This window comes from Schistocerca cancellata, chromosome 2 (assembly GCF_023864275.1).
Source record: "Schistocerca cancellata isolate TAMUIC-IGC-003103 chromosome 2, iqSchCanc2.1, whole genome shotgun sequence".
Taxonomy (NCBI): domain Eukaryota; kingdom Metazoa; phylum Arthropoda; class Insecta; order Orthoptera; family Acrididae; genus Schistocerca; species Schistocerca cancellata.
The window spans coordinates 689,857,624-689,885,083 of NC_064627.1; the positions used below are offsets into that span (position 1 = coordinate 689,857,624).

Here is a 27,460-nt window from a genome sequence, read left to right on the forward strand (position 1 = left end):
ATTCCATTGGAGTAGAGACATGACGAGGAAAGGGGAGGAGGGAAAAAAATGAAGGGATGCCGAGTGCCAGCCTTTCAAGACCCACTGTTACACGGCACACAGGCTGTAGGATCCTGCTCCATGAGATTTACAGAGGTGTCTGCATTTTCCCTCTGTCTGTCTGCGGAGTCCAGGGCAGAAAAATGGTTGGCAGTGCGCACCAGTGACATGGAGGTCAGCCGGGTGAGGGTAGCATATGGCGACACCATTGAAGAGGTTACCCGAGTCAGCGAAGAACAAGACTGTTAGCCTTTGTTTGATTTCTTGGAGCCTTTCCGGTTGGCAGAGGAATATTCAGATGTTTGTTGACTGGAAGGACATAAAAAGTCTCTTCATGAGTATTCCTCCTATCCTTTCAGGCATGCCAGTTGCGTAGCAGGTGACTTCGCCCCATGAGGCACAAGTATGGTGGCTTGATGCACAGCTGGGGGAGATGATGATGCTACCATGATACTGGGTGATTTTACAACCGCAGTGCAGAATTTGAGGTTGCACGTCTACCTGGCAATGTCCTTCGTAGAGCGAAATGTACCAAGAATAGTACTGTAAGTGCTGGATGGTAGAATGCAGGGTTTCCAACTAGCCAGCAACTTGCATGCAACGGGGTGAGGCACTTTTTCCTTCACCCAGATCTCCTGGATGGCCGACTCTTAGAGATACACGGGACAACCTTGGGAGAAGGCTGCATGGTTGTAATTGCAATTGATACAGCGTGGAGAGGGAGGCGGGCAATCACCCTTGTGAGCATCCCTAACACAGGTTACACATTTGGCCAGGTGGCGACAGGACATTTGGGTATTGGTGTAACGATTACGCTGGTAGCAGTGTATCAGGTTCGGAATGTACGACTGCACTGTGATAACTTCATAGCTTGCTTTGATCTTTGATGGAAGCACCACTCTATCAAAATTGAGGAAAATAGTGCATGTGGGCACTAAAGATGCATTCACCTTGTTCATCACCCGATGGACTGCAATAATGCCCTGATCGGAGAGGTACATTTAGATTTCTGCCTTAGTCAGACCATCGAGCAGCATAGTGTAAATAACACCACAGGAAGAATTCACTGTTCAATTGGCCTCACCGTGAACAGGATAGCCGTGGAGGAGTGAAGCTGCAAGCAGTGGTTGTGCTTGAGAATCAGAAGTCCAAAGTGTCATTGCGTAAATGAGAGCAGGACTTCACAGACCAGCAATTGCAACACCTTTCTGATTAATAAAAGGATTTACCATAGTAAAGGGCTGACTGTCTTCAGTATGTGAAACCACAAGGAACCGTGGTGCAGCTGGGAAGGATCTTTGAATCATGAGCTTCATTCTGTTTACATTTAGTAGACACTGACTGTGAAGAAAATGATTGGCTCGTTGTGAGAAAATCCCCCACAATTGCCATCATTTCTGATGGCGCGCTCCTTCCGACTGGGGTCCCCTCAGAGGGGGTGCACCCTCCTGTAGGTGATTGTCACACCTCAGGTTACACCTCCTGAACACCTTCTAGAGGGCTGAATTGGAATTTTGGAAAGGTGCATAGCTGAGGCAATCATTCCTCCCTGGGCCTGGCCTGTACCGGGGGTACGTGTGAAGCCTACCTGTCGACCTGGGGCTGGGAATAATGTGTTACCCAGTCACCTGTTACATGTCAGACATGTGGGCCAGCCTTCAGGAGCGCACAGAGAGGAAGAGAAAAAGAGGATTCTCAAACGTCAAAGCAGAGGAAATATAGAAAACGGGGAACAAAGAAAGAAAAAAGGTAACTAGAAATGGTGGAGAGACTGTTCTGATGTTGGCTACTGAAAATGCACAACACATTCCGAAAAACGTCATAGACACGTTCCCCAAGAGAGGAGAAAAAGAATAGCAAGAGGACAGATATGCAGCAGAGAAGGGAAAAGATGCTGCAAAGGCTGGGCCCCGTGGTAGCCGAGCATGAACCCACCATGGAGTGGCGAGCCCCCTGGGAGGCACGTGCTTGTGAGTTAATATATCATTTGTTACGGTTACAGTATACAGGACTCTACAGGGTAACTGGGAAATTTTCATGAAAAATTTTTATTGTGCTGTCTGTTACACACAAGAGAGAGAATCTTTTTTTTATCGTGATTTTAATTTTTCTTGAAGGAATCACAAAAGAAAAGTGATAGTGAGGTGTCGTTAATTACTTATAATTTAGTATCAGTCCTAAATTTTCCTACTCAAGTTGCTAATAGATAATGTATACATACAATACCTGGAAGTTAAAGAAACACCAGTATCTCCTGTGGTAAACAGATTGTCAGAACTTGTGCACAATCAGTCACTTTACATAATTTATTCCCATGTTAAGTTCAGAAACACTCAAAGAAAATAGTAAGGCTGATTACAGACAACATAAGTGATGATTTTAAAGAAAGATTCAAAAATGTCAAGTTTACAATGAGCCACATGCCAGCTATAGCTTCAACATATTTCTTAAGTGTGCATATTTATGAAAACAAGCTAGAAAAACCATACCACAGACCCGCTAAAATGTCTAGGTTCAGCTGCTTTTGCCATAAGAATAATTACCAACATTGGGAATATAAAAGTCAGTAAGTTAATATATTTGTATTACGGTATATTAATAATTTTTACTTATGGACCGTCTGACAGCAACTGAATAAAACACAATTTTAGTACCATACGCGTTTCGCCTTTATTTTCTGCAAGGCATCATCAGTGGCAGGCTGCGTGGACAATTTCCTACATATTACGCTCCTGTTGCATTTTTGGTGTTGTTCTTCTTCTTATGAACGCCAATTTGCGGTTTTTTTTTCCCCCATTCCACAACACTATGCACTGAACACTTGTTTTAAAGCAATGTTTTGGTTTCTGTTCAGAAACCAAAACATTGCTTTGTTTCTGTTCAGAAACCAAAACACTGCTTTAAAACAAGCGTTCAGTGCATAGTGTTGTGGAATGGGGGGAAATATGCAAATTGGTGTTCATAAGAAGAAGAACAACACCAAAAATGCAACAGGAGCGTAATATGTAGGAATTTGTCCACGCAGCCTGCCACTGATGATGCCTTGCAGAAAATAAAGGCGAAACACGTATGGCACTAAAATTGTGTTTTATTCAGTTGCTGTCAGACGGTCCATAAGTAAAAATTATTAATATACCGTAATATTACATGCAACTGAGGAAGACAGGACTATAAAAGTTGAAGATGTTAATATATTTGTATTCATTTACCTCTTGCAGTATATATTCTGGGATAACTTGTCACATAGGCAAAAAGTATTCATAGTACAAAAGAATTAGATTTATCTGCGGGGTTTACATACATACACCTTGCGGACATCATAACTGGGATTATTAAATACGGCCTCACAGTGCATTTATTCACTTATAAAATTTGTAATCAACAAACCATCTGAGTTCAAGAGTGATAGAGGTACTTGGAAGTACTAAATTAGAAGGAAAAATGATCTGCATTGTGCTTTATTGAATCTAATGCTCAGAAAAAAGTGAAATACACAGCTACAAACTCTTCGACAATCTACACATGGAAATAAAATGTTGCCACATAGAAGCATTTTCAAATATAGGTTAAAATGTTCCTCCTGAATATCTCCTATGTGTTAGAAGAAATCCAGAATGAAAATAAGTCATTTACACTGAGAAAAACCCATAAATGACCAGCTTAGAGCCATATAAATATTTTTCTCATTTTATTTTTTTAATGGTTGTCCTATGTTTGTTCAATTCATACAGTCTAGGTCATGATGTTTATCAGGAACGTGATCTATGCAACACAAATGTTATGAACTAATGTAAATTATTTATTATTATCTGAATGTCAAAGTTTGGATGCTTAATACAAACAATTTTCAATTTCCTTACTTTTCCTCTGAGCTTAGATATGGCAACTGCTATGGAGTCAAATGATATTTCTTTACAAGGTTATTCATTACGTACAAAACATAATACACATCAATAGTGGGACAGAATTGAGGTGTTTCAGTTCTCAAAAGGATTTAGACAATGCAATTAAGACAAAATTATTTTGATGCACAATCAATTTATTGTTACATGTATTTCACCACCAGCAATGGGCTTTCATTACAAGTTAACATGTTTGAACATCTGCCTTGTAGAAGGTGGTGTAGTTTCCCAGAGTTCAGTCTCCTCACATCCACACTCTCCTTTTGCAGAGCCCAGCTCAGTCTGTAACTGAAAACGCTCTTCTCTTTTAATATATCTCTTTCATGATACTCCATCATGTACTCTTCCAATACAAACACATCATCAGTGACAGTTCATATGGCAGTTCTGAAACACTAAAACATTGTCTTCTCTGGTGCTGGCAAATTCAGTTTGTTACAATTCTATGCCTCTGCCAATATATAAATTGCAAGCAGCGTAATGCTGTTGTTCCCTTTATAATATCTGAAACAGGCGCCTTCTGACCTTGGTGCCCTGAAAGTCACTTTTTTCCCATGAATAACACCAATGCAATGAGGGAACTGCAACAACACGTTAAATGAATGGGCAATGTTTACCCACTCACTAACTGAGGCTGAAACCTGAAACAAGATATAAATGTTTTTTACTCAAGTGCCACTACAGGAGCAGCTGTAAAGTTCCATATTTGAATACAATGAGATAGATTTTGAACAGTTTCTATGAAATGAAATGTAAACTTATTATTCTTAGTCTATAACTAATGTTATTTAACAGAACTGCAAAAGTTTGGATCACAGCACAGGAACTCTCATTTAAAGAGATAATTCATAATGTGAAGAGGAAGTGGAGGAGAAGATTAGGGTTTAACACCCAGTCGACAATGAAATCATTACAGACAGAGGACAAGCTCTGATTAGGGAAGGATGGAGGAGGAAATAGGCCGTGTCCTTTCAAAGGAACCATCCCAGCATTTGCCTTATGTGATTTAGGGAAATCACGGAAAACCTAAATCAGGATGGCCGGACACGGGATTGAACTGTCGTCATCCCGAATGCGAGTTCAGTGTTTACACAAATGAAATATATAAAATAATGGAGGTTTGTGAAATGTTTCCAGCTCAACATAATTTTCATGAATGCTGTTTCACTCAAATCATGAGAAGAGAAGATTGTGAGAGTGGCCCCTCCCCCAAATCTTGGTTGGGGTAAAAGCCTGAGTGGTATTTAAAATTAAAACTGCAAAGTAAATTCAGAAAATCAGTCCAAACAAATATATATTATGTACATATATAGCACTTAAACCATGAAAAGTGCAATCTGGGGGAAGGGGGCTTCCGCTGTGTAACTTGCATCCATGACACTGTAGTTGATGACCCTTACCTTAGCAGTACCCTTAGCACTTATTTAATGCCAGTAAACAATCTGAAACAACAATACATTAAACTGATTCCAAATTAGATTGCTATTGCAGCTGCAGCACCTGATTAGGGAAAAAATTACAACAGATTGGTCTACATCTTACAACTTCTCCAGCTGTTAGTCAAAACTGCATAATAAGAGCACATAGCTAGTCAAAATCTGTGGATATACAAACACCTGCTAGATACATATACCTTAACACTCTTATCTCTGAAATTATTCAAACCTGCTTGAAGTGTATCACGTATTCTAGTAGAATAAATCAGTGCCTGGAATGTTTTATCAGTGGCCAGAAATATATAAAAGAAAGTGAACAGAAATTACACACAGGAACTTTTTGCTAGTATGGTCATTTGTCTAAGAGATACATACCTATCTCTTTGTTTCATCGACTCCCTCATGTTCACATCTTGCCTACAGACACTGTTTTCTATAATACGGAGTAATTTCATGAAAACTTCTGTATCTGTTCGTGTAAAATTCAAAAATGAATCTGGATCTTCAAACCTACAACACAGAGTAGATGGCTTCTGAACAACAAAATTCAGTATATTAAAAAAACTAAATTATCAAAAACTAACAGTATACACTAAGGTTGAAGAATATTCAACATACTAGTTAAACTGAAAATATGCTGGAAGACTGAAACTTAATCATGAACAATCTTTGTTTATACATACCTCAGCTTACTGTACTGCATATTCGATGTTCCTGTCCGAGCACTGCACCATTTAATCCACTGTTGTGTCCATAGTCTTCTTCGTTTTTTCTCCTCTTATTATCAGGAATCACTATTGAAGCTAAAGCAGCTAGTTTACATTCACCCATTATGAGAACTCGTATGTACTGTGTAGTTCATGTGTGGCTGTATCTGAAAATTGTCACTGGGACACACTGTTGTGGTAGAGGACTAGGTTTAGGCACACATACTGTATACACAGGCCACACCATTTCTAGGTGTTTAGCAGCATGGTGGACATCAAGTCAGCACATTGCATCTGAACGCCATGCTAATGCATTTTCTAATAACACATGAAATTCGTTGCTTAATTTGGTCCTGTGTGTGTGTGTGTGTGTGTGTGTGTGTGTGTGTGTGTGTGCGCACGCGCACACGCACGTGTATACAAATGGAACTAAAAATTAAATTTATTACATTTTATCAAACAAGGAGGAAATTATACAGGATGTGACAATTTGAAACTATTTTAAAATTTCAAGTTATCATAGACTAGTCAGATTCATAGCAAAAAGAATCACAATGCCTAAAACAAACAAACTCATTTCTTTCCTAATGAGTTTATGGCTTTGTGCCTATTTTTGCTATGAATCTTACTTGTCTATGACCACCTGAAATTTTAAAATAGTTTTGAATCATCACATCCTGTATAATTTCCACCCTGTTTGATAAAATATATTAAAATTCATGTTTTGTTTCATTTGTATCAATTTAACGTAAACTCCAATGAACCGACATCATCACAACATCAGGATGTAATACATAATCAAAATTCGATAGCTTTCTGTAACACAGGAAAAGCATGGTAGCACGTCTTGGTTTTAATCCCATATTTCATAAAACCTCACACGCCAACCAGTATGTCCTAATCATACTTTTAGTGCAAAATTATTATATAATTACTTCTGTAATTAAACTCAATATTATCTTCTGTTATATGAATTCATATAGATATCATATTATGATGCCATATTTAAACATAAATTAATATAATGTACTGCAACTTCAGACATTCCACGCTATTATCATACATTGTGAAAGTAATCTGTGGAACATGCAAATGATACTCACCACCATGATGGCGATTCGTCCACCAACATCACCCACTACATTTATAGGAGGCTTCTCCTTGGCCGGATGGGCAGGTACACCCACACCAACATCCATTGTGCGAGATCGAGGAACAGTTGGAGGAGAATATCTTCCATCCACCATGTCACTTTCTGCTTCTTTCTGTTCTCCATGAATGACTGCAATGCCTAGTCGCAGACGTTCTGCATACGATGTTGCTTTCTTTGCTGACCCAGGATTACGAGCCACTATCACGGCATTGCGGTAATCAGGTATCTGAAAAACCAGCCAGACTTAAGAATCATAGAATGTCCTCCAAGGAAGAGCAAGTGAGTACCAGCATAACAAAGCTTCATCAGTATTTGACTAACACAGCTCTTTTCATCATACACTGTACATATCAAACAATTTTGTATCTTTGTGTTGACTAGTTCATGATAATACATTACATACTGCTCCAAGCAATAGGAAGCCACTTCCACTTAACCTCTTCCATGTATACAGAGAGTTACAGTTAACTTTCTATGGATGTCTAACACCTTTCGTTCCTCTTACTTTCTACCAATCTTCTTGAAATAACTAGAGGAACTGCCACTTAGTAACTGTACTGTTAGAAAGAATCCACTGAATTCCAAAGGAAGTAATAAACATACTAGCAAACCTGACAATGCTTCGCAATTGCTAAATGTGTGTGGGAATTGAAAACATGACCTAACCTCTCCCCCCCCCCCCTTCCCCATCCATCTCCTCCTCTCCCCTCTCTACATCCATTATCTCCCTCCCCTCTCTGTCCATCTCCTCTTCTTCCCTTACTCTGACCTTGAGCCTTGTTCATATCTTGCCTACAGACATCATTTTCTATAATACAGAGTAATTTCGTGAAAACTTCCGTATCTATTCGTGTAAAATTCAGAAATGAATCTGGATCTTCAAACCTACGACATGACAGAGTAGATGGCTTCAGAACAACAAAATGTAATATATTAAAAATATGTAAATTAAATTATCAAAAACTAACAGTATACACTATGTTACTGCAAATTCAAATGCTGTAGTAGTGTTCTAAAGTACGACTTTCCTGTTCTCTGGGAAAACAGACTGCGAGGAAGAAACCAAAACATGATAGTGTTGAGTATACAAGTTTATATATATATATATATATATATATATATATATATATAAAACCTTCCACAGAAGAACCCCAAAAGTGCCCCACTTGTGACAGGATACTTTCCGGGACTGGATCAGATTCTGAATGTGACTCTCCAGCAGGGATACGACTTCCTCAAATCCTGCCCTGAAATGAGATCCATCCTTCATGAAATCCTCCCCACTCCACCAAGAGTGTCTTTCCGCCGTCCACCTAACCTTCGTAACCTCTTAGTTCATCCCCATGAAATCCCCAAACCACCTTCCCTACCCTCTGGCTCCTACCCCTGTAACCGCCCCCGGTGTAAAACCTGTCCCATGCACCCTCCCACCACCACCTATTCCAGTCCTGTAACCCGGAAGGTGTACACGATCAAAGGCAGAGCCACGTGTGAAAGCACCCACGTGATTTACCAACTGACCTGCCTACACTGTGAAGCGTTCTATGTGGGAATGACCAGCAACAAACTGTCCATTCGCATGAATGGACACAGGCAGACAGTGTTTGTTGGTAATGAGGATCACCCTGTGGCTAAACATGCCTTGGTGCACGGCCAGCACATCTTGGCACAGAGTTACACCGTCCGGGTTATCTGGATACTTCCCACTAACACCAACCTGTCTGAACTCCGGAGATGGGAACTTGCCCTTCAGCATATCCTCTCTTCTCGCTATCCGCCAGGCCTCAATCTCCGCTAATTTCTAATTTCAATCTGCCGCCGCTCATATCTCACCTGTCTTTCAACATCATCTTTGCCTCTGTACTTCCGTCCCGACTGACATCTCTGCCCAAACTCTTTGCCTTTACAAATGTCTGCGTGTGTCTGTGTATATGCGGATGGATATGTGTGTGTGTGCGCGAGTGTATACCTGTCCTTTTTTCCCCCTAAGGTAAGTCTTTCCGCTCCCGGGATTGGAATGACTCCTTACCCTCTCCCTTAAAACCCATATCCTTTTGTCTTTCCTTCTCCTTCCCTCTTTCCTGACGAGGCAACCGTTGGTTGCGAAAGCTAGATTTTTGTGTGTATGTTTGTGTTTGTTTGTGTGTCTATCGACCTGCCAGCGCTTTTGTTTGGTAAGTCTCATCATCTTTCTTTTTAAATATATTTTTCCCACGTGGAATGTTTCCCTCTATTATATATATATAATGAGAAAGAATATATATGAAAGAAAGTTTATCCAATGGTTTAAATGTCCTGCTATTGTAGTTAAAAACTGACTGTGAGATAAAAGACAAAGCCTCTCATTTTCACAGCAGCTCATAGTACAGCATTTTCTTTCCCACAGTTAGTTTTAACAGAAAACCTGTATATTGTTGTTTTAAAAAAATATACAGCCTATGTTCATCCAGAGATTTATTAGAGTTAAGTGTGAAGACCAGGTCAAGAAGCCTGACATTTTTGGAAACAACTTTTTTTTTATTTTTGTACTGACCAACTAGGGTCACATAATAACTTCAGTTCATTTTCTTTCTTTGTTGTTTTCTGTTGTTTCAGTATGCCCTCATCTTCACCCAATGTTATCTTTTTCTTTCTTCTGTCCATGCTGTCCTCTACTTCTTATTTCTTCTCTTTGAAACCCTTCTAAATTTAGTAATTTATTCTTAAAAAGGTTTCAGATTCTTTGATGTTATTTCTTTTTAGTTATTTCCTTATTTCTGTAATCACTGCTACTGTCTATTTCTTCTAACATGAATACAAGAATAATTGTTTTGTTAGCCTGTTCTCATTCATTTGGTAGATGTGTACAAACAAGATTTATTTTCACTTAGCCATTACTTCTGATATTTTCTCTATAATTTTTGTAGGTCTCATCATTATTTCTTATTTGCCAACCATCTGTAGTTTGTATTGCACCCATTATTTTTCTGATAATCTGTCTTTTTGTCCAGCTTATAGCTCATCATTAGGCATTCACATTCTTATAAACATTATAGTCATATCACTGTAGTATACAGTTTTGTTTTTCTGGGTACATATTCCTTTTTGTAAAAATTCTTTGTCGAACTGTATGATCTTTCCATTTTATTAACTTTTACACCTACTGCAGATTCTTCTAGTCCATTTTGTCACGCAGTTTCTCCAAGATATTTAAATTTACTTATTTTTTGCTTTACATATAGAACTTATCTCCATCTGAATGTTCATTAGACTATTGTGTAAAAATTTGCTGAAAATCATTTACGAACTTTTCCCCTTCATACACTGTTCAGTCACATTAATGCAACCATCTGTCAAAAGCATGAATAACTGCCTTCTGCAGCACAGACTGCTGCAAGATGTACAATAAGAGAATCAATTAGGTTCTGGAAGGTCTGACAGGGATTTGGAGCCAGGTGCCTTGGCCAGTAGCACTAAGTTTCTTGGTTGAGAATCTAAGGCATGAACAGCCAGATCTAGGTGGTACAACAGATTCTTGATCCAGGGAGGATTGGTAGCCAGGGGAATACAGTAAACTCACCTAGGTGTTCTTTGAGCCACGACCATGCAGTGCAAGCTGTGTTACATGTTGCACTGTCCTGCTGGTAGATGTCACTGTGCTGAGGAAAAATAAACTGCATATAGGGGATGGACATGGTTCCCAAGAATAGATTGTAGCGGTTGCACCTGCTTTATTTCTTCATTTGTTGCTCTCAATGCTGACGTGTGGCATTGCTACACTGGCTGAAAAATGGGGTTTGTAATCTGGACGCTGACTATGGTAAATAATGTAGCCGACAGATGCGCAGTTATGTTTCACTGACTTTTACTTCCACTTTGCACAATCCCCCAATAATACACAGTTACATACATATAGCCAGTGCAATATTGTTTAAACTTTCCATAAGCCTCATTAATAGTTTGCAGGCGAACCTCCACATACTGCACCAACAGTTTACTGTTGAGCATCTATGAGCAGTAAAAACCTAACCACAAAGTTCACAGTTCTTGAAGAATAATCAGGTCTGTACATGGTTTCTACACATGGCCTAGTTGTTCAACACTTATTACACTGTTAAGTTGAAGCATTGTTGTTGTTCTAACCAGCACAGGTTACTCGTCTGAAACTCGACGATGGACTGACTGATTCATGACCAAAAACCGGGCCCTTATATATCCTCCCAATAATAAGTACTAAAACTACACATTGTTTAAAGTTAAATTTACAGAAATTACAATTAAAATTTAACTCATTAAATTAACTGAATACATCAAAAATTCCTCTGTAACAGTTTCTTCTACTACAAGAGTTAGTCCGAATTATTTGTTTAAATCATGAAATTAACAAATATAGCTATGCAAACAATACTTTGACAAAACCATTAGCTTACGAATTAATTCCGGGCTGGTTATGTTAACATGTTTTCGAATAGAGCCAAATAGATACTTCACAATTACTATTAGTTTGTCTTCCAAATGTTTATAATTAGTACAGAATTTATATTTGTTTATATGTCAACAATAGAATTTAAGTTGTGAAACAATTACCAATTTCATCCTATAATGAAAGATACTAACTAGGAATAGTCAAAATAAATTAGAAAATCAATTACATAAATAAAACTAAGCACAAAATTAGATCTGATGTTATATTCTTTAAAACTGAGGGCCAATCTTTCTCTTTTATGAAAATGCAGATTATGCTCATGTATGTTAAGGGCAAATAGTTAAAAGTAACAAAATGAATTTGAGGAGGCAGATGGTAAAACAAGAGGGGAATTAAAATTATCCCAGCATGCTTTGTCACAAGATGCTTATTTGTTTTGGTTCACTGTGCCTTTCCGAATGACGAGATCACTCAGGAAATACCACAAAAACATTCTACAGACCATAACGCTCCCTCCCCATTTGCTTTCAGATGTTTCACACTGTACATGCCAACAGCCACCCATCCAGAGCACAAAAAGTGATCCATCTAAAAAGGCTATCCGTGGATGTCCAGTTGCTGTACTGGCATCTAAATTCCAGACTCCATCAATGATGATCAGCAGTCAACATCAGTGATGAACGTTCTGCAGATACCCATATATAGCAATGTTTACTGAATAAACATTGAGGAGACACTGTTCATAGTCCCTTGGCTCATTTGGGTGGTCAGCTGCTCAACAGTTGTACACCTAGCCTGTACATCATCATTCACTCCCGTCATCTATGGCCTGCTGTGCACCGCAGCTGCCTTGATGCATTTTAGATAGTTCCATTTTGCATGCACAGTATCGTGTAACGACAGCGGCATGCAAACAGTTTACAAAATTAGCCATTTTGGAAGTGCTTCCACCCTTGGCCCAAAAGCCAATGTTCATGTCCTTTTTGATGTCTGATAAATCACTCTATTTCCACATTATGACAACTGCATTGTTTTCTGCATCCCCCCCCCCCCCCCCCCTCCGACATGCGTTTTATATACCCTCCAATGCTAGTGCTGTCACCTGCCAGCTGTGAGACATTATTGCATGCTGACATCAAACGTAAGTGGTGGTCACATTAATGTGCCTGGACTGTGTATATTACATACATATTTATATAGTATATACGAGGGCAGTTCAATAAGTAATGCAACACTTTTTTTTCTCGGCCAATTTTGGTTGAAAAAACCGGAAATTTCTTGTGGAATATTTTCAAACATTCCCGCTTTGTCTGGTATAGTTTCATTGACTTCCGACAGGTGGCCGCGCTGTACGGAGCTGTTAAAATGGCGTCTGTAACGGATGTGCGTTGCAAACAACGGGCAGTGATCGAGTTTCTTTTGGCGGAAAACCAGGGCATCTCAGATATTCATAGGCGCTTGCAGAATGTCTACGGTGTTCTGGCAGTGGACAAAAGCACGGTGAGCCGTTGGGCAAAGCGTGTGTCATCATCGCTGCTAGGTCAAGCAAGACCTCCCGCGTGCGGGCCGGCCGTGCACAGCTGTGACTCCTGCAATGGCGGAGCGTGCGAACACACTCGTTCGAGATGATCGACGGATCACCATCAAACAACTCAGTGCTCAACTTGACATCTCTGTTGGTAGTGCTGTCACAATTGTTCACCAGTTGGGATATTCAAAGGTTTGTTCCCGCTGGGTCCCTCGTTGTCTAACCGCACACCATAAAGAGCAAAGGAGAACAATCTGTGCGGAATTGCTTGCTCGTCATGTGGCTGAGGGTGACAATTTCTTGTCAAAGATTGTTACAGGCGATGAAACATGGGTTCATCACTTCGAACCTGAAACAAAACGGCAATCAATGGAGTGGTGCTACACCCACTCCCCTACCAAGAAAAAGTTTAAAGCCATACCCTCAGCCGGTAAAGTCATGGTTACAGTCTTCTGGGACGCTGAAGGGGTTATTCTGTTCGATGTCCTTCCCCATGGTCAAACGATCAACTCTGAAGTGTATTGTGCTACTCTTCAGAAATTGAAGAAACGACTTCAGCGTGTTCATAGGCACAAAAATCTGAACGAACTTCTCCTTCTTCATGACAACGCAAGACCTCACACAAGTCTTCGCACCCGAGAGGAGCTCACAAAACTTCAGTGGACTGCTCTTCCTCATGCACCCTACAGCCCCGATCTCGCACCGTCGGATTTCCATATGTTTGGCCCAATGAAGGACGCAATCCGTGGGAAGCACTACGCGGATGATGAAGAAGTTAGTGATGCAGTACGACGTTGGCTCCGACATCGACCAGTGGAATGGTACCGTGCAGGCATACAGGCCCTCATTTCAAGGTGGGGTAAGGCCGTAGCACTGAATGGAGATTACGTTGAAAAATAGTGTTGCGTAGCTAAAAGATTGGGGAATAACCTGGTATATTTCAATGCTGAATAAAACAACCCCTGTTTCAGAAAAAAAAAGTGTTGCATTACTTATTGAACTGCCCTCGTACATTAAAAAGATGTAAGGTATGTCGGTCCGAATGTTCATTACATAGTAAGTAAAAATTGGAAGTAAACTGGTCAATAACTTTATGATTTTTGGTGACAATGTTAAACAACAACTTTTCTTTTTATAGTAGTTCAGATTAAAAATTACATTACACAATACAAAATTGGCCTCGCTCGTTACCATTATTTATATGTGTTTCTTCCTTTGAAAGATACTGAATAACCTTTGCCATTGAGTTCATTTTCCGTATACTTGCCAAGACAACTATATTCTCTCATTTCAAGCTCTCATACTGCTTTCTCCCTTTCTTACATTCCAACAGTTGATGGGTCTCCATGGAGACTTAAGTAAAATCTCCTGCTCACTTCCTTTTGTCATCTTCACAGTATCTCTTCTCCTTTGGTTCCAGAAAATAATAATATTTGATAGTAAATGCTTACATTGATCACATTATAATTTTAAATGAATCTGGAGTTCACCTAAAAACTAAACTAAAACTTACAGTTAACCAACTCCTCCTCCACTATACTGGAGACTGTGGTGACTTGTAGTCAACGTTTTTAATTACTTAAAAATGTCTTACTGTAATTTGATTTGTGGTGGCTGAGGCACTGTACGGTGACAAAGATACACAAAGGGTGCAAACCCTTAGCCTCATTTTCCTGTACAAACAAGTAAGTACATGTTCAGTTTCCTGAACAAAACATTTGACTATTGTTGGTGATACACGTCGATCTATGAGTTCCAGGGTCTCCTCTGAGATAAGGTGCAGTAATGTGCCAAGTCATTGGTATCAGCTTGTGCCAGCCTACTGATAGAAGTCTTGACAATTCACCAAGAGGAAATGTGGGCTGTGTGCAATCATGTGTAAAGACACAATATAACTGGCATACTGAACTTACTGGAGAAGTGATACTCATTTCTCTCTGTGAGAATTTTTTGAGCCGGTCGAGCTCGAAAAGAGCTCAATTTGTATATTTCTTGTAAATCCTGTTATACCTAATAATTACATTTCTGTTAATTGTGGTGTTAATAGCTATTACCAAGTTAATAACATTGTGGAATACTGGAAGTTTGCAGGGATCAATAAAGAGGAGGAGTTGCATGATCTTAAAATGGTAGATTGTCTCGAGTGTATTATACAACAAACTGGACCCTCACACAACAGCTCTCTAATTTTAAACATCAGTAGCACCAATACTTCCATACGCACTATTTTGATACTTACACATTCCTGTATATACTGAAGAAGAAAGGGTGAGGCACGCAAGTTATCAACAGGGCAGTCAAAGAATCCCTGAATTTCTTTCTGATGTAAATCCATTGTGATGACATGTGAGAGACCTGACTTGCACATCATCTTAGCCAACAATTTGCTTACAATACATCCTCTCTTTCTCATCTTGCCTGCAAATGACAAACAAACATTCTGTGTGAAAGAATTCAGCAAATGGTATACCTACATCTATTAAAGTCATATAGAGCTCTCTCTCTCTCTCTCTCTCTCTCTCTCTCTCTCTCACACACACACACACACACACACACACACACACACACACACACACACACACACACAGAGAGAGAATAAATCCAACCAGAACACAATAAAATTTTGCAGCTGGCAATGAAGGTCACATTGACAGAGCAAATTATTGACACCAGCAGGGTAATGACTCAAAGTGCAGTAAAGCAGCCTGGAAATTACATATACGGAAAACTTATGTGGGCATCACTACAACTACGTAACATAACAAAAAGTCAGTCATTATGCGAAGAGCTAAAAATAGGCACCGACATTCACAGATCACATGATAACTAATATGTTGGTACAGACAACAAAAGTTTAGGGAGTTACTTATGATTAAAATCCCAATCACTGCCTGTGGAAGTGTGGAAAAGGAATGTGATAAGTTCAAAGAGGCATCTAAGTTCTGCAGAGAACACTTGTGGCAGAAAATATAGAAGGTTGAAGGATACAGAGAGACCATGGTGGAATGAGACGGAAGCAGTAAAAGAAAAGAAAGAAGCATGGCATGAAAGGAATAGAGGCAAAATGGAAAAAAGTAAAAAGGAATACCAAGAAATCAAAAGGAAATGTAAGAAAGTGATAGCAGAAGAAAAGAGGAAAATTTGGGAGGAGTTCACACAAGAGTTGGAAAAGGATGTTATGGGGGTAAAAGGATATAGTATGGAATTACAAGGTGTACGAGGAAAGAAAGCAATAACACAGCTGGTGAAGAGGAAAAGCGGAGAGGTGAAGTCACAGTAGATACAGAAAAGATGGAAAAAGTATTTTGACAAACAGCTTAATGTGAAAAATAGCAATGAAAAGACACTAAAAAAACAGTGGTGTTGGTGGAACCTGGACCTGGAAGAAGAGAAAGATATTACAATATTTGAAGTGGAACTAGCAGTTATAGGAATGGAAACAAAGTTGTGATAGATGAATTAACAGTGGAGACGATGAAGGCAGTTGGATCTACTAGGCTGCAATGATTATATTGATTGCTAAAATGCATATGGTCTCAGAAATGTATACCTGAAGAATGGAGAAGGGGAATAATAATTCCGTAGTTCAAGAAGGGAGACAAAAGTATGTGGTAACTATTGAGGGATAACACTAATATCACAAGTAGCAATAATAATGGGGAGGATACCGAATAGAAGACTGAGGGAAAAAGTGGAAGATTAGAGAGAAGAGGAGTAGAGTATGGCTTTTCACAAGACAGATCAACAGAGAACACAATCTTTATTATGAGGCAGTTGGTGGAAACGAACTGAGAGTATGGGAAAGATTTGGCGATGACATTTCTTGAATCAGTGAAAGCACAGAATAGGTTCTCAGAAAAAAGGTATGGGAATCCTTGGAGAAATAAGGAGTTGGAGAACAAACAACTGAAATGTGTTACCAAAGATTGAGCTGTGTCAAAACCCAAGCTAGAAGGGCTCATTTGTTTAGGAATGTTATGTGAAGACAGGATGTGTGGTCTCACCATTATTACTAATGATGTTGTTGGATGAAACTGTGAAAGAGACAAAAAAAGCTCATTGAGGAAGAAAGAAGAAGTTGTTGCTATTTGCCAATGATACTGTGTTGTGGGGAACCAACTGTAAGGATGTACAAGAACAATTAAACATCTTCAATTAAACAATTTTAAAAAATCGAGAAATATGAGATGAAATGCAGTGTGAAGAAAAGCAAGACCGGTGGTAACCAGAGGAGACAGATAAGACAAATTATGAATTAACATAAAAAGAACAGGATAGTGAAACTGTGGACAGCTTTAAAATCTAGGTAGTGTGTTAATGCAAAATGCAAGGATGGAGGCAGAAATTATCAAAAGTGTACACCAGAGCCTTGCTTCTGACCAATGTGTGAGGGGAAGGGGAGGTGTCAATGAAGTGTAAGGAAGAGCTGTTAAGACATACCTGACACCTATGTTGACATATGCATCGCAGAGCTTGACAATGACAAAAAAAGAAGAGAGTAAAATCCAATCCAGTGAAATGAATTTCCTATGAAGTATGTTAGAGAAAACAAGGGCAGAGAGTGTGAAATATTAGTAGAAAAGTTGAACGATGAAACATTTTCTTGAGTGAAGTTCCTGTATCTTCGGTTGTGCATCCTGAATTTAATCACTAAATCGAAACATTGGCCTGAGAGACACTTATGGTTTTTTTTTTGTTTTTTTTAAATGTGTCATGTGGCAACAATGTGTAACTGTTCCTATCCCCTCCACATTGCCCTCTCATTGTCAAATCATTTACATGGCAGAAGCACTGCAATTTGTGGCTTCTTGTTGTCAGGTATGTACAGAGGTGTACATAAAAATGTAGACACACTTTGGTAGTCAATATTAATGGAACAAAGCAATGTACTGTTACAATTCTAGCATGGGGGGGGGAGGGAGGTTACCTTATGTGTCACGTATTCAAAGTGACCCCATTAGCAGCCAAACAACATCGATGCCACTGAACTGTTGACCAATCTATGGCTGTCAATGCTGCCAGTGTCATAGCCACAAAGGATGTCTTGATGGCTTCTCATGGCTCGTTCTGTGTAGCTGCCTTCATTTTCTAAGGGCCCTCACAGGTAGAAGTCAAGAGGTGTAAGGTCTGGAAACCATGGTGGGTACTCAACAGCTCCTCTTCGACCTATCCATCATCCAGGTAGATTTTCATCCAAGTAGGCTAGGAGACCTCTCTGGTAGTGAGGCAGAACACCATTTTGTTGTAGGTAAAATCTTTCTTTTCCAAACACCTCTCAGATGGCAAGTGAAATCTATTTTTGCAGCATATAAAGATACACCTCACCACTTATGGTACCTTCAAAGGAGAATGAGACAATCAAACTGCACGATGACAGACCACCCCGCACATTAACACCCAGTAGATTAAAATGTTTGTCCACATGAACATGAGAATTTTCAGGAGCCCAGTACACACAGTTGTGGCAGTTTACAGTATCATTCAGGTTGAATTATGCCTTGTCAGACCAGATAACTATCCCTCGTCATCGTTCATAGCGTGCAGCAATCTTGGAATGTACACTTTCCACTTTGCAGCCTTCAGATTTTGTTGTAAGCTTGATTGGTTTACCCCGGTTTCAAGTGCACTCTGCTTCACAGATTTTTGAGGTGACCTGGACTACTCGATGTTTTTGGTCGACCAGACCTTTCCTTATGCACATCCTGAATAGTACCATCAGCTTCAAACTTATCCCCAATATGATAAATGGTTGTACCTGTTGGTGGCTGAGCTCCATACACATTATGCCATTGTCACTGTACCTCTATCATGTTTCTGTACTTCCATTACCACTTCAATACAGCCTTGCACTGCTCCTATGACAATTTTACCTCATTCATTGCTGCACTGTCAACCTGCTGGAAAACATGCACCAAGACCAGTTGAGAAAACACTGAACTACGATACCATGCAAAATTGCAATGACATGTCATTTTATTACAAAGATATTAAGTATCAAAGAGTGTCTACATTTTTATGGACCCCTAATTTCAAAATATGGACATGTCCGTCCAACCAAGTGTTTCATATTACATATGAAAAGGCTCAATATGTTATAATGACTGTTTAGTTTCACATGTAATTTATTACTCCTTTTGTTTTGTTATATCTTTTTCTTCATATGTTTTAGAAGAAGCCATGATGGATAATTTCAGTGTGTGCTCATAAATCTACAAGAGGAATGAGGGAATATGGTGCAGTGATATCTATTTTGAGAAATATTTCAGAGTGGTTGCAGAAGAGCAGTGACAAACCCAAGGTGAAAATGATTACTCAGATGCATATTCTGACTTTATAATTAGTGATGAGAGACAAAATGATCAGAGAAGAAAAAAAGAATGCTAATAGGCTAAAAGCATATGAAAGCAGTGCTGATGGTGATTGTGAAAATATACTGAAAGATGAACAAGAGAATTACTGACAATACACATGGAAAACAAGACGGCTTGTCACATTTTTTTGTTGATTGTTGGATAACATTGCGTTTCATTTATGAAAACCATAGTTAGTTTTGAATAAATAAAACTCAATTTGATGTTTCATACAAACAGAACAAAAATATTATTGTAAACACACAACAAAGTTTTAAAAATGATTAAAGTAGGAAAAAAATGTGTTGTCGTTGTTGTGGTCTTCAGTCCAGAGACTGGTTTGATGCAGCTCTCCATGCTACTCTATCCTGTGCAAGCTTCTTCATCTCCCAGTACCTACTGCAATCTACATCCTTCTGAATCTGCTTAGTGTATTCATGTCTTGGTCTCCCTCTACAACTTTTACCCTCCACGCTGCCCTCCAATACTAAAATGGTGATCCCTTGATGCTTCAGAACATGTCCTACCAACCGATCCTTCCTTCTAGTCAAGTTGTGCCACAAATTTCTATTCTTCCCAATTCTATTCAATACCTCATCATTAGTTACGTGATCTACCCATTTAATCTTCAGCATTCTTCTGTAGCACCATATTTCAAAAGCTTCTATTCTCTTCTTGTCCAAACTATTTATCGTCCATTTTACACTTCCATATATGGCTACACTCCATACAAATACTTTCAGAAACGACTTCCTGTCACTTAAGTCTATACTCGATGTTAACAAATTTCTCTTCTTCAAAAACGCTTTCCTTGCCATTGCCAGTCTACATTTTATATCCCCTCTACTTCGACCATCATCAGTTATTTTGCTCCCAAAATAGCAAAACACATTCACTACTTTAAGCGTCTCATTTCCTAATCTAAATCCCTCAGCATCACCCGACTTAATCCAACAACATTCCATTATCCTCGTTTTGCTTTTGTTGATGTTCATCTTATATTCTCCTTTCAAGACACTGTCCATTCCATTCAACTGCTCTTCCAAGTCCTTTGCTGTGTCACAGAATTACAATGTCATCGGCGAACCTCAAGAGATTTTATTTCTTCTCCATGAATTTTAATACCTAGTCTGAATTTTTCTTTTGTTTCTTTTACTGCTTGCTCAATATACAGATTGAATACCATCGGGGATAGACTAAAACCATGTCTCACTCCCTTCCCAACCACTGCTTCCCTTTTATGCCCCTCGACTCTTATAACTGCCATCTGGTTTCTGTACAAGTTGTAAATAGCCTTTCACTTCCTGTATTTTACCCCTGCCACCTTCAGAATTTGAATGAAAGTTTTCTCTAAGTCTACAAATGCTAGAAACATAGGTTTGCCTTTCCTTAACCTATCTTCTAAGATAAGTCGTAGGGTCAGTATTGCCTCATCTGTTCCAACATTTTTATGGAATCCAAACTAATCTTCCCCGAGGTCGGCTTCTACCAGTTTTTCCATTCGTCTGTAAAGAATTTGCGTTAGTATTTTGCAGCTGTGACTTATTAAATTTTCACATCTGTCAACACCTGCTTTCTTTGAGATTGGAATTATTATATTCTTCTTTAAGTCTGAGGGTATTTTGCCTGTCTCATACATCTTGCTCACCAGATGGTAGAATTTCGTCAGGGCTGGCTCTCCCAAGGCTGTCAGTAGTTCTAATGGAATTTTGTCTACTCCTGGGGCCTTGTTTCAACTTAGGTCTTTCAGTGCTCTGTCAAAATCCTTCACGCAGTATCATATCCCCCATTTCATCTTCATCTACATCCTCTTCCATTTCCATGCTATTGTCCTCAAGTACATCGCCCATGTATAGACCCTCTATATACTGCTTCCACCTTTCTGCTTTCCCTTCTTTGCTTAGAACAGGGTTTCCATCTGAGCTCTTGATATTCATACCAGTGGTTCTCTTTTCTCTAAAGGTCTCTTTAAATTTCCTGTAGGTAGTATCTATCTTACCCCTAGTGAGATAAGTCTCTACATCCTTACATTTGTCCTCTAGCCATCCCTGTCAATCTCATTTTTGAGACGTTTGTATTCCTTTTTGCCTGCTTCATTTACTACATTTTTATATTTTCTCCTTTTCATCAATTAAATTCAATATTTCCTCTGTTACCCAAGGATTTCTACACTACTGGCCATTAAAATTGCTACACCACGAAGATGACGTGCTACAGATGTGAAATTTAACCGACAGGAAGAAGATGCTGTGGTATGCAAATGATTAGCTTTTCAGAGCATTCACACAAGATTGGCGCCGCTGGCGACACTTACAACGTGCTGACATGAGGAAAGTTTCAGACCGATTTCTCATACACAAACAGCAGTTGACCAGCGTTGCCTGGTGAAACGTTGTTGTGATGCCTCATGTAAGGAGGAGAAATGAATGCCATCACGTTTCCGATTTTGATAAAGGTCGGATTGTAGCCTATCGCGATTGCGGTTTATTGTATCATGACACTGCTGCTCGCGTTGGTTGAGATCCAATGACTGTTAGCAGAATATGGAATCTGTGGGTTCAGGAGGGTAATACGGAACGCCGTGCTGGATCCCAACGGCCTCGTATCACAAGCAGTAGAGATGACAGGCATCTTATCTGCACGGCTGTAAGGGATTGTGCAGCCATTCTCGATCACTGAGTCAACAGTTGGGGATGTTTGCAAGACAACAACCATCTGCAGGAACAGTTTGACAAAGTTTGCAGCAGCATTGACTATCAGCTCGGAGACCATGGCTGCGGTTACTCTTGACACTGCATCACAGACAGGAGCGCTTGCGATGGTGTACTCAACAACGAACCTGGGTGCATGAATGGCAAAACGTCATTTTTTTCGGATGAATCCAGGTTCTGTTTACAGCATCATGATGGTCGCATCCGTGTTTGGCGACATCATGGTGAACGCACATTCGAAGCACGTATTGGTCATCACCATAATGACATATCACCCGGCATGATGGTATTGGTGCCATTGGTTACACGTCTCGGTCACCTCTTGTTCTCATTGATGGCACTTTGAACAGTGGACATTACATTTCAGATGTGTGATGACCCGTGGCTCTACCAATGCACGACCGCATGTTGCAGGTCCTGTACGGGCCTTTCTGGATACAGAAAATGTTCGACTGCCGCCCTGGCCAACACCTTCTCCAGATCTCTCACCAATTGAAAATGTCTGGTCAACGGTGGCAGAGCAACTGGCTCGTAACAATACGCCAGTCACTACTCTTGGTGAACTGTGGTATTGTGTTGAAGCTGTTTGGGTAGCTGTACCTGTACACGCCATCCAAGCTCTGTTTGACTCGATGCCCAGGCACATCAAGGACGTTATTACGGCCAGAGGTGGTTGTTCTGGGTACTGATTTCTCAGAATCTATGCACCCAAATTGTGTGAAAACGTAATCACATGTCAGTTCTAGTATAATATATCTGTCCAATGAATACCCGTTTATCATCTGCATTTCTTCTTGGTGTAGCAATTTTAATGGCCAGTAGTGTACTAGCCCTCATCTTTTTACTTACTTGATCCTCTGCTGCCTTCACAATTTCATCCCTCAAAGCTACCCATTCTTCTTCTACTGTATTTCTCTCCCCCATTCCTGTCAACTGTTCCCTCATGCTCTCCCTGAAACTCTGTACAACCTCTGGTTCTTTCAGTTTATCCAGGTCCCATCTCCTTAAATTCTCACCTTTTTGCAGTTTCTTCAGTTTTAATCTATAGCTAATAACCAATAGATTGTGGTCAGAGTCCACATCTGCCCCTGAAAATGTTTTACAATTTAAAACCTGGTTCCTAAATATCTGTCTTACCACTATATAATCTATCTGAAACCTTGCAGTACCTCCAGGCCTCTTCCATGTATACAACCGTCTTTCATGATTCTTGAACTAAGTGTTAGCTATGATTAAGTTATGCTCTGTGCAAAATTCTACCAGGCGGCTTCCTCTTTCATTTCTTACCCCCATTCCATATTCACCTACTATGTTTTCTTCTCTTCCTTTTCCTACTATCGAATTGGAAAAAATCAGATCTCTCAGAAACCTATGTTTCTGTTTAAGGGTTAATTTTAATAGTGATACAAATAATGCTGCATCAGAAAACAAATTCCATACATCAGAAATATATTCATCACATAAATTAGAGAAAACTGTGATGTTGGAGAGAGAGAGAGAGAGAGAGAGAGAGAGAGAGAGAGAGAGAGAGAGAGAGCACTACTACTGTCACAGCAAATGGAATAGTACAACATGTCATATCACTGGGACATCACCAGGTCTTTAACTCGGCATCATTGTGACAGATAAGTGAAATTTGGGCAAAATGTGAAACATTCTTTTCAACTGTATCAAGTGTACCTGACCTCTAGGAGACTCCAGCACTGAGCTGGTGCAAGCACAGCATTTTTATGTGCGATCATGTCAAAGGCGCATCACAAATATACCAACCCTGGCAATTTCTGTTGTCAATGTACTGATGGCAAAAGTCGATCTCAGCTACAGCAGATATATGGGTAACGGTGCTGTAAACTCCTCCCAAATTCAGTGCTGGAAGACAACAGTTAGGGACAGCCATTCACCCAGAACCACCAATTCACTCTCAGATACATAAGCCAGTGGCCCACACATGGGACTCGCTGCAACTCATCAGGAGAACACACTGGCATGGGTGCAGGAATATACCTCTGCACACTTACAGCAGGCAAAAGGTCACTTTGATTGATGTTTCATAATACTCATAGGCATAACCAATGGGTCTGAGTAGGTCAAAAACCACATGAGGCAATGTAGTCTACTCGCCAACAGAGCACTGTTTGAGCAAGTGGTGGAGATGATCTCATGTGGAGATGTTTACCTAAAATGAAATGAGATTCCCGATTCATGTGCCGTTACCATGCTTGGCCTCACTTCATGAACAGCTGAATGTGCTTGTGGCAACAGTCAGTCTTCAGGCTGCTGCTTAGGGGTGTAGCAGTGACAGAGAATCCGGCATGCCCCATGTGACACCTCAGGTGTCATTTGTTTTGCTCACAGCAGGATGAGTGGTGGGTGGCAGCACTTTTGTGTCACTAAAGGTGGAGACTGGCTATCTGGTCTTGTCTATCCACCCTACAAGTGAAGAGTGAATATGTGGCCAATCCTTCAGCAGGGTACGAGCAGGCACAAGGGGACAGGGGTTTGCTAGTTATTGGGAACTTCAACATTAGGCATGTTATGCAACCCCTTAAGCAAATAGCATTCAAGGCTGGAAAGAAAGCCAATATGCACTCGTTATATCTGTTGGGGAGTCCCATCCGACATGTGGAGGAGATTTCGCCTGTGGCTGTTGCGTGCACAAGATGCAGTCAACTGCAAGTTGTGGCTCACACCGGCATCAACAATGCCTATTACTTGGGTTCTGAGGCCCTTCCTAGTTCATACAGGCAGCAGGAGGAGATGGTGAAGGCTGTTGGACTCGCCTGTGAGGCACAGAGTTCGCAATTTGCAACATTGTTTCCGGAGTTGATGGTGTGAAAGAGCTCAACCAAGGGCTTAGTTGACTAAGACAGTCTCGCTGCAGATTTCTGGATCTATGTTATCGAGTGGGGAATTGGAAGGCTACCCATGACAAGTAAGCAGTGCACTACACAAAGGAAGAAGTTATATGTGTAGCAATTCACCAGTCTACACACAGATAGTGAAATCTGACCGCGTTCAGAGAATGACACTATCACTGTAAAAACTTTATCATTAAATTGTCAAAGTATTTGTAACAAAGTTCCCAAATTTACAGCCCTCCAGGAAATTTTTTACATTCAAATTATTCTTGGGACCAAGGGCTTGCTAAAACCTTAAGTAGAAAGCTCTGTGATCTTTAGCATTTCATGGAACATGTATCAAAAATAAAGATTATATGCCACTGGAGAGGGATTGTTCACAGCAGTTGACAAAAATTTTGTCTTTGTTGAGGTCAATTTTGAGTGTGACATTGAAGTTATCTCATCGCATATAACAGGTCTAGCTGAAATCAAGTTGATTGTTGGATTATTTTACCAGTCGCCCAATCGACTGACAGTTTTAGAGGCATTCAAAGAAAGTCTATGGTAAGTAGCATGGAAATACCCAGATCACGCAATATCAGTTAGAGAGGATTTTAACCTATCGAGTATAGACTAGGTAGTCTATTGATTCATTCAAAGGGTACAGACAGACAGACAGACAGACAGTCTTGCAAATACTACTGAACACATTTTCTGGAAACTGTTTTGGGCAGCTAGTTCAACAGCCCACACCCACTATTGTCCCTTTGTGCTTGTTCCATTACATATATCTTTGCAGTGTTTCATCTACATATTTAATTGATGTGTCACATGGTACACAACTAATGCTGTATTTGAACAGTATGCTATTGTTTTTCCTACTCAACTGCATTAACTTACATGTTTCTACATTGAGAGCAAGCTACCATTCATCACACCAACTATAAATTTTGATCTCGTGTTCTCATACACGTTCCCTTACAATGTAGCATCATGAGCAAACAGTTGCATATTGGTGCTCACCCAGTCCGTCAGATCATTTATGCACAGAGAGGGCAAGAACAGTCATGTTGAACTTCCCTGGGCCACTCCTTATGATGCCTTAGTCTCTGATGAACACTCATTGTCAAGGATAACATACTAGGTTTATTACTTAAGAAGCATTTGAGCAACACACACATCTGGGAATTATTTCGTATGCTCATACTTTTGTTAACAGTCTGCAGTGGAGCAACATTTTAAGTTCTTTTCAGAAATCTAGGACTATTTTACACCTTGTAGCTACAAACAGGCCTGACCTTATCATTTGCTTCAGAATAGGGACAGGGATTAGTACCCATGATGTCATCATAGCAACTAAGGTTATAGCGACCATGATTTCATCATATTGGCTGTGGTTACCACAGTTAGTAAATTAATCAAAAAGGCTAGGAGAGTGTTTCTGCTAGAAAGAGCAGATAAGCAGTTGTTAGCATCTTGATTAGACAATGAACTGACATCATTGTGTTCTAGTATGAAAGATGCAGAGGAATTATGGGCAAAGTTTAAGTGGATTGTGCATTGTGCTATGGAGAGGTATCTGCCAAGTAAGTAAGGGAAAGACAGAAAAGACCCAACATAGTTTAACAATGAAATTTGGGAAGTGGTGAGGAAGTAAAGGCTGTTACACTCTCGGATGAGAAGAGAATGCACAAAAGACGACAAGAGAAAGTTAATATAAAGCTGTGCCTCTGTAAAATGATCAATGTGCGAAGCATACAACTAGCAACATCATAGCTCAGCAAAATATCTTGTCAAAAACCCAAGAAAATTCTGGTCCCACATGAAATCACCAAGTGGGTCTAAGGTTTCTACCCAGTCACTCATTGACCAGTCTGAAGTGGCAGCAGAAGACAGCAAAAGTAAAACAAAGTTTTACATTTTGCATTTAAGTAATCATTCACACAAGAGAACTGTTGCAAAAATATCTTCATTCGACCTCTGTACAGACTCCTGTATGGATGACATAGTAATAGTATCCTCAGCACAGAAACAAACTGAAAGAGTTGAAAGAAAATAAGTTGCAGGGTCCTGATGGAATCCCAATCTTTTTAACAAACAGTACTTTACTGCATTGGCTCCTTACTCAGGTTGCATTAATCGCAAATTTCTAACTCGGTGCAATGTCCCACGTGACTGGAAAAAAACACAGCTAACCCCTATATACAAGTAGCATAAAAGAACACAACCGCAAAATCACTGACCCATAACCTTAACCCTGGTTTGCTGTAGAACTCTAACATATTTGCAGTATGAATATAACAGGTTTCCTTGAGACTGAAAAGCTTATGCCTATGAATTAGGATGGTTTTAGAAAGGATCGCCAGTGTGAAGTTCAGCCTGCTCTTTT

General features: G+C 39.9%; 1 protein-coding gene and 1 long non-coding RNA gene across 3 annotated transcripts in view; both read right to left on the bottom strand.

Moving 5' to 3' along the window:
• Positions 1–27,460, bottom strand: part of LOC126162439 (phosphoribosyl pyrophosphate synthase-associated protein 2) — a 146,025-nt gene that overhangs the window by 81,795 nt on the left and 36,770 nt on the right. For both annotated transcript variants that reach the window (XM_049918950.1, XM_049918949.1), the window contains exons 5-6: positions 15,410–15,588; positions 7,188–7,463 (exon numbers count right to left, since the gene is read on the bottom strand). In XM_049918950.1, coding sequence (XP_049774907.1) covers positions 7,188–7,463; positions 15,410–15,588 — 455 coding nt within the window. The remainder of the gene's footprint in view (positions 1–7,187; positions 7,464–15,409; positions 15,589–27,460) is intronic.
• Positions 3,721–7,180, bottom strand: LOC126162443 (uncharacterized). The gene is made up of 3 exons (XR_007535074.1): positions 6,061–7,180; positions 5,753–5,887; positions 3,721–4,582 (listed from the first exon to the last, which is right to left on the bottom strand). It is a non-coding gene; the product is annotated as an uncharacterized LOC126162443 (long non-coding RNA).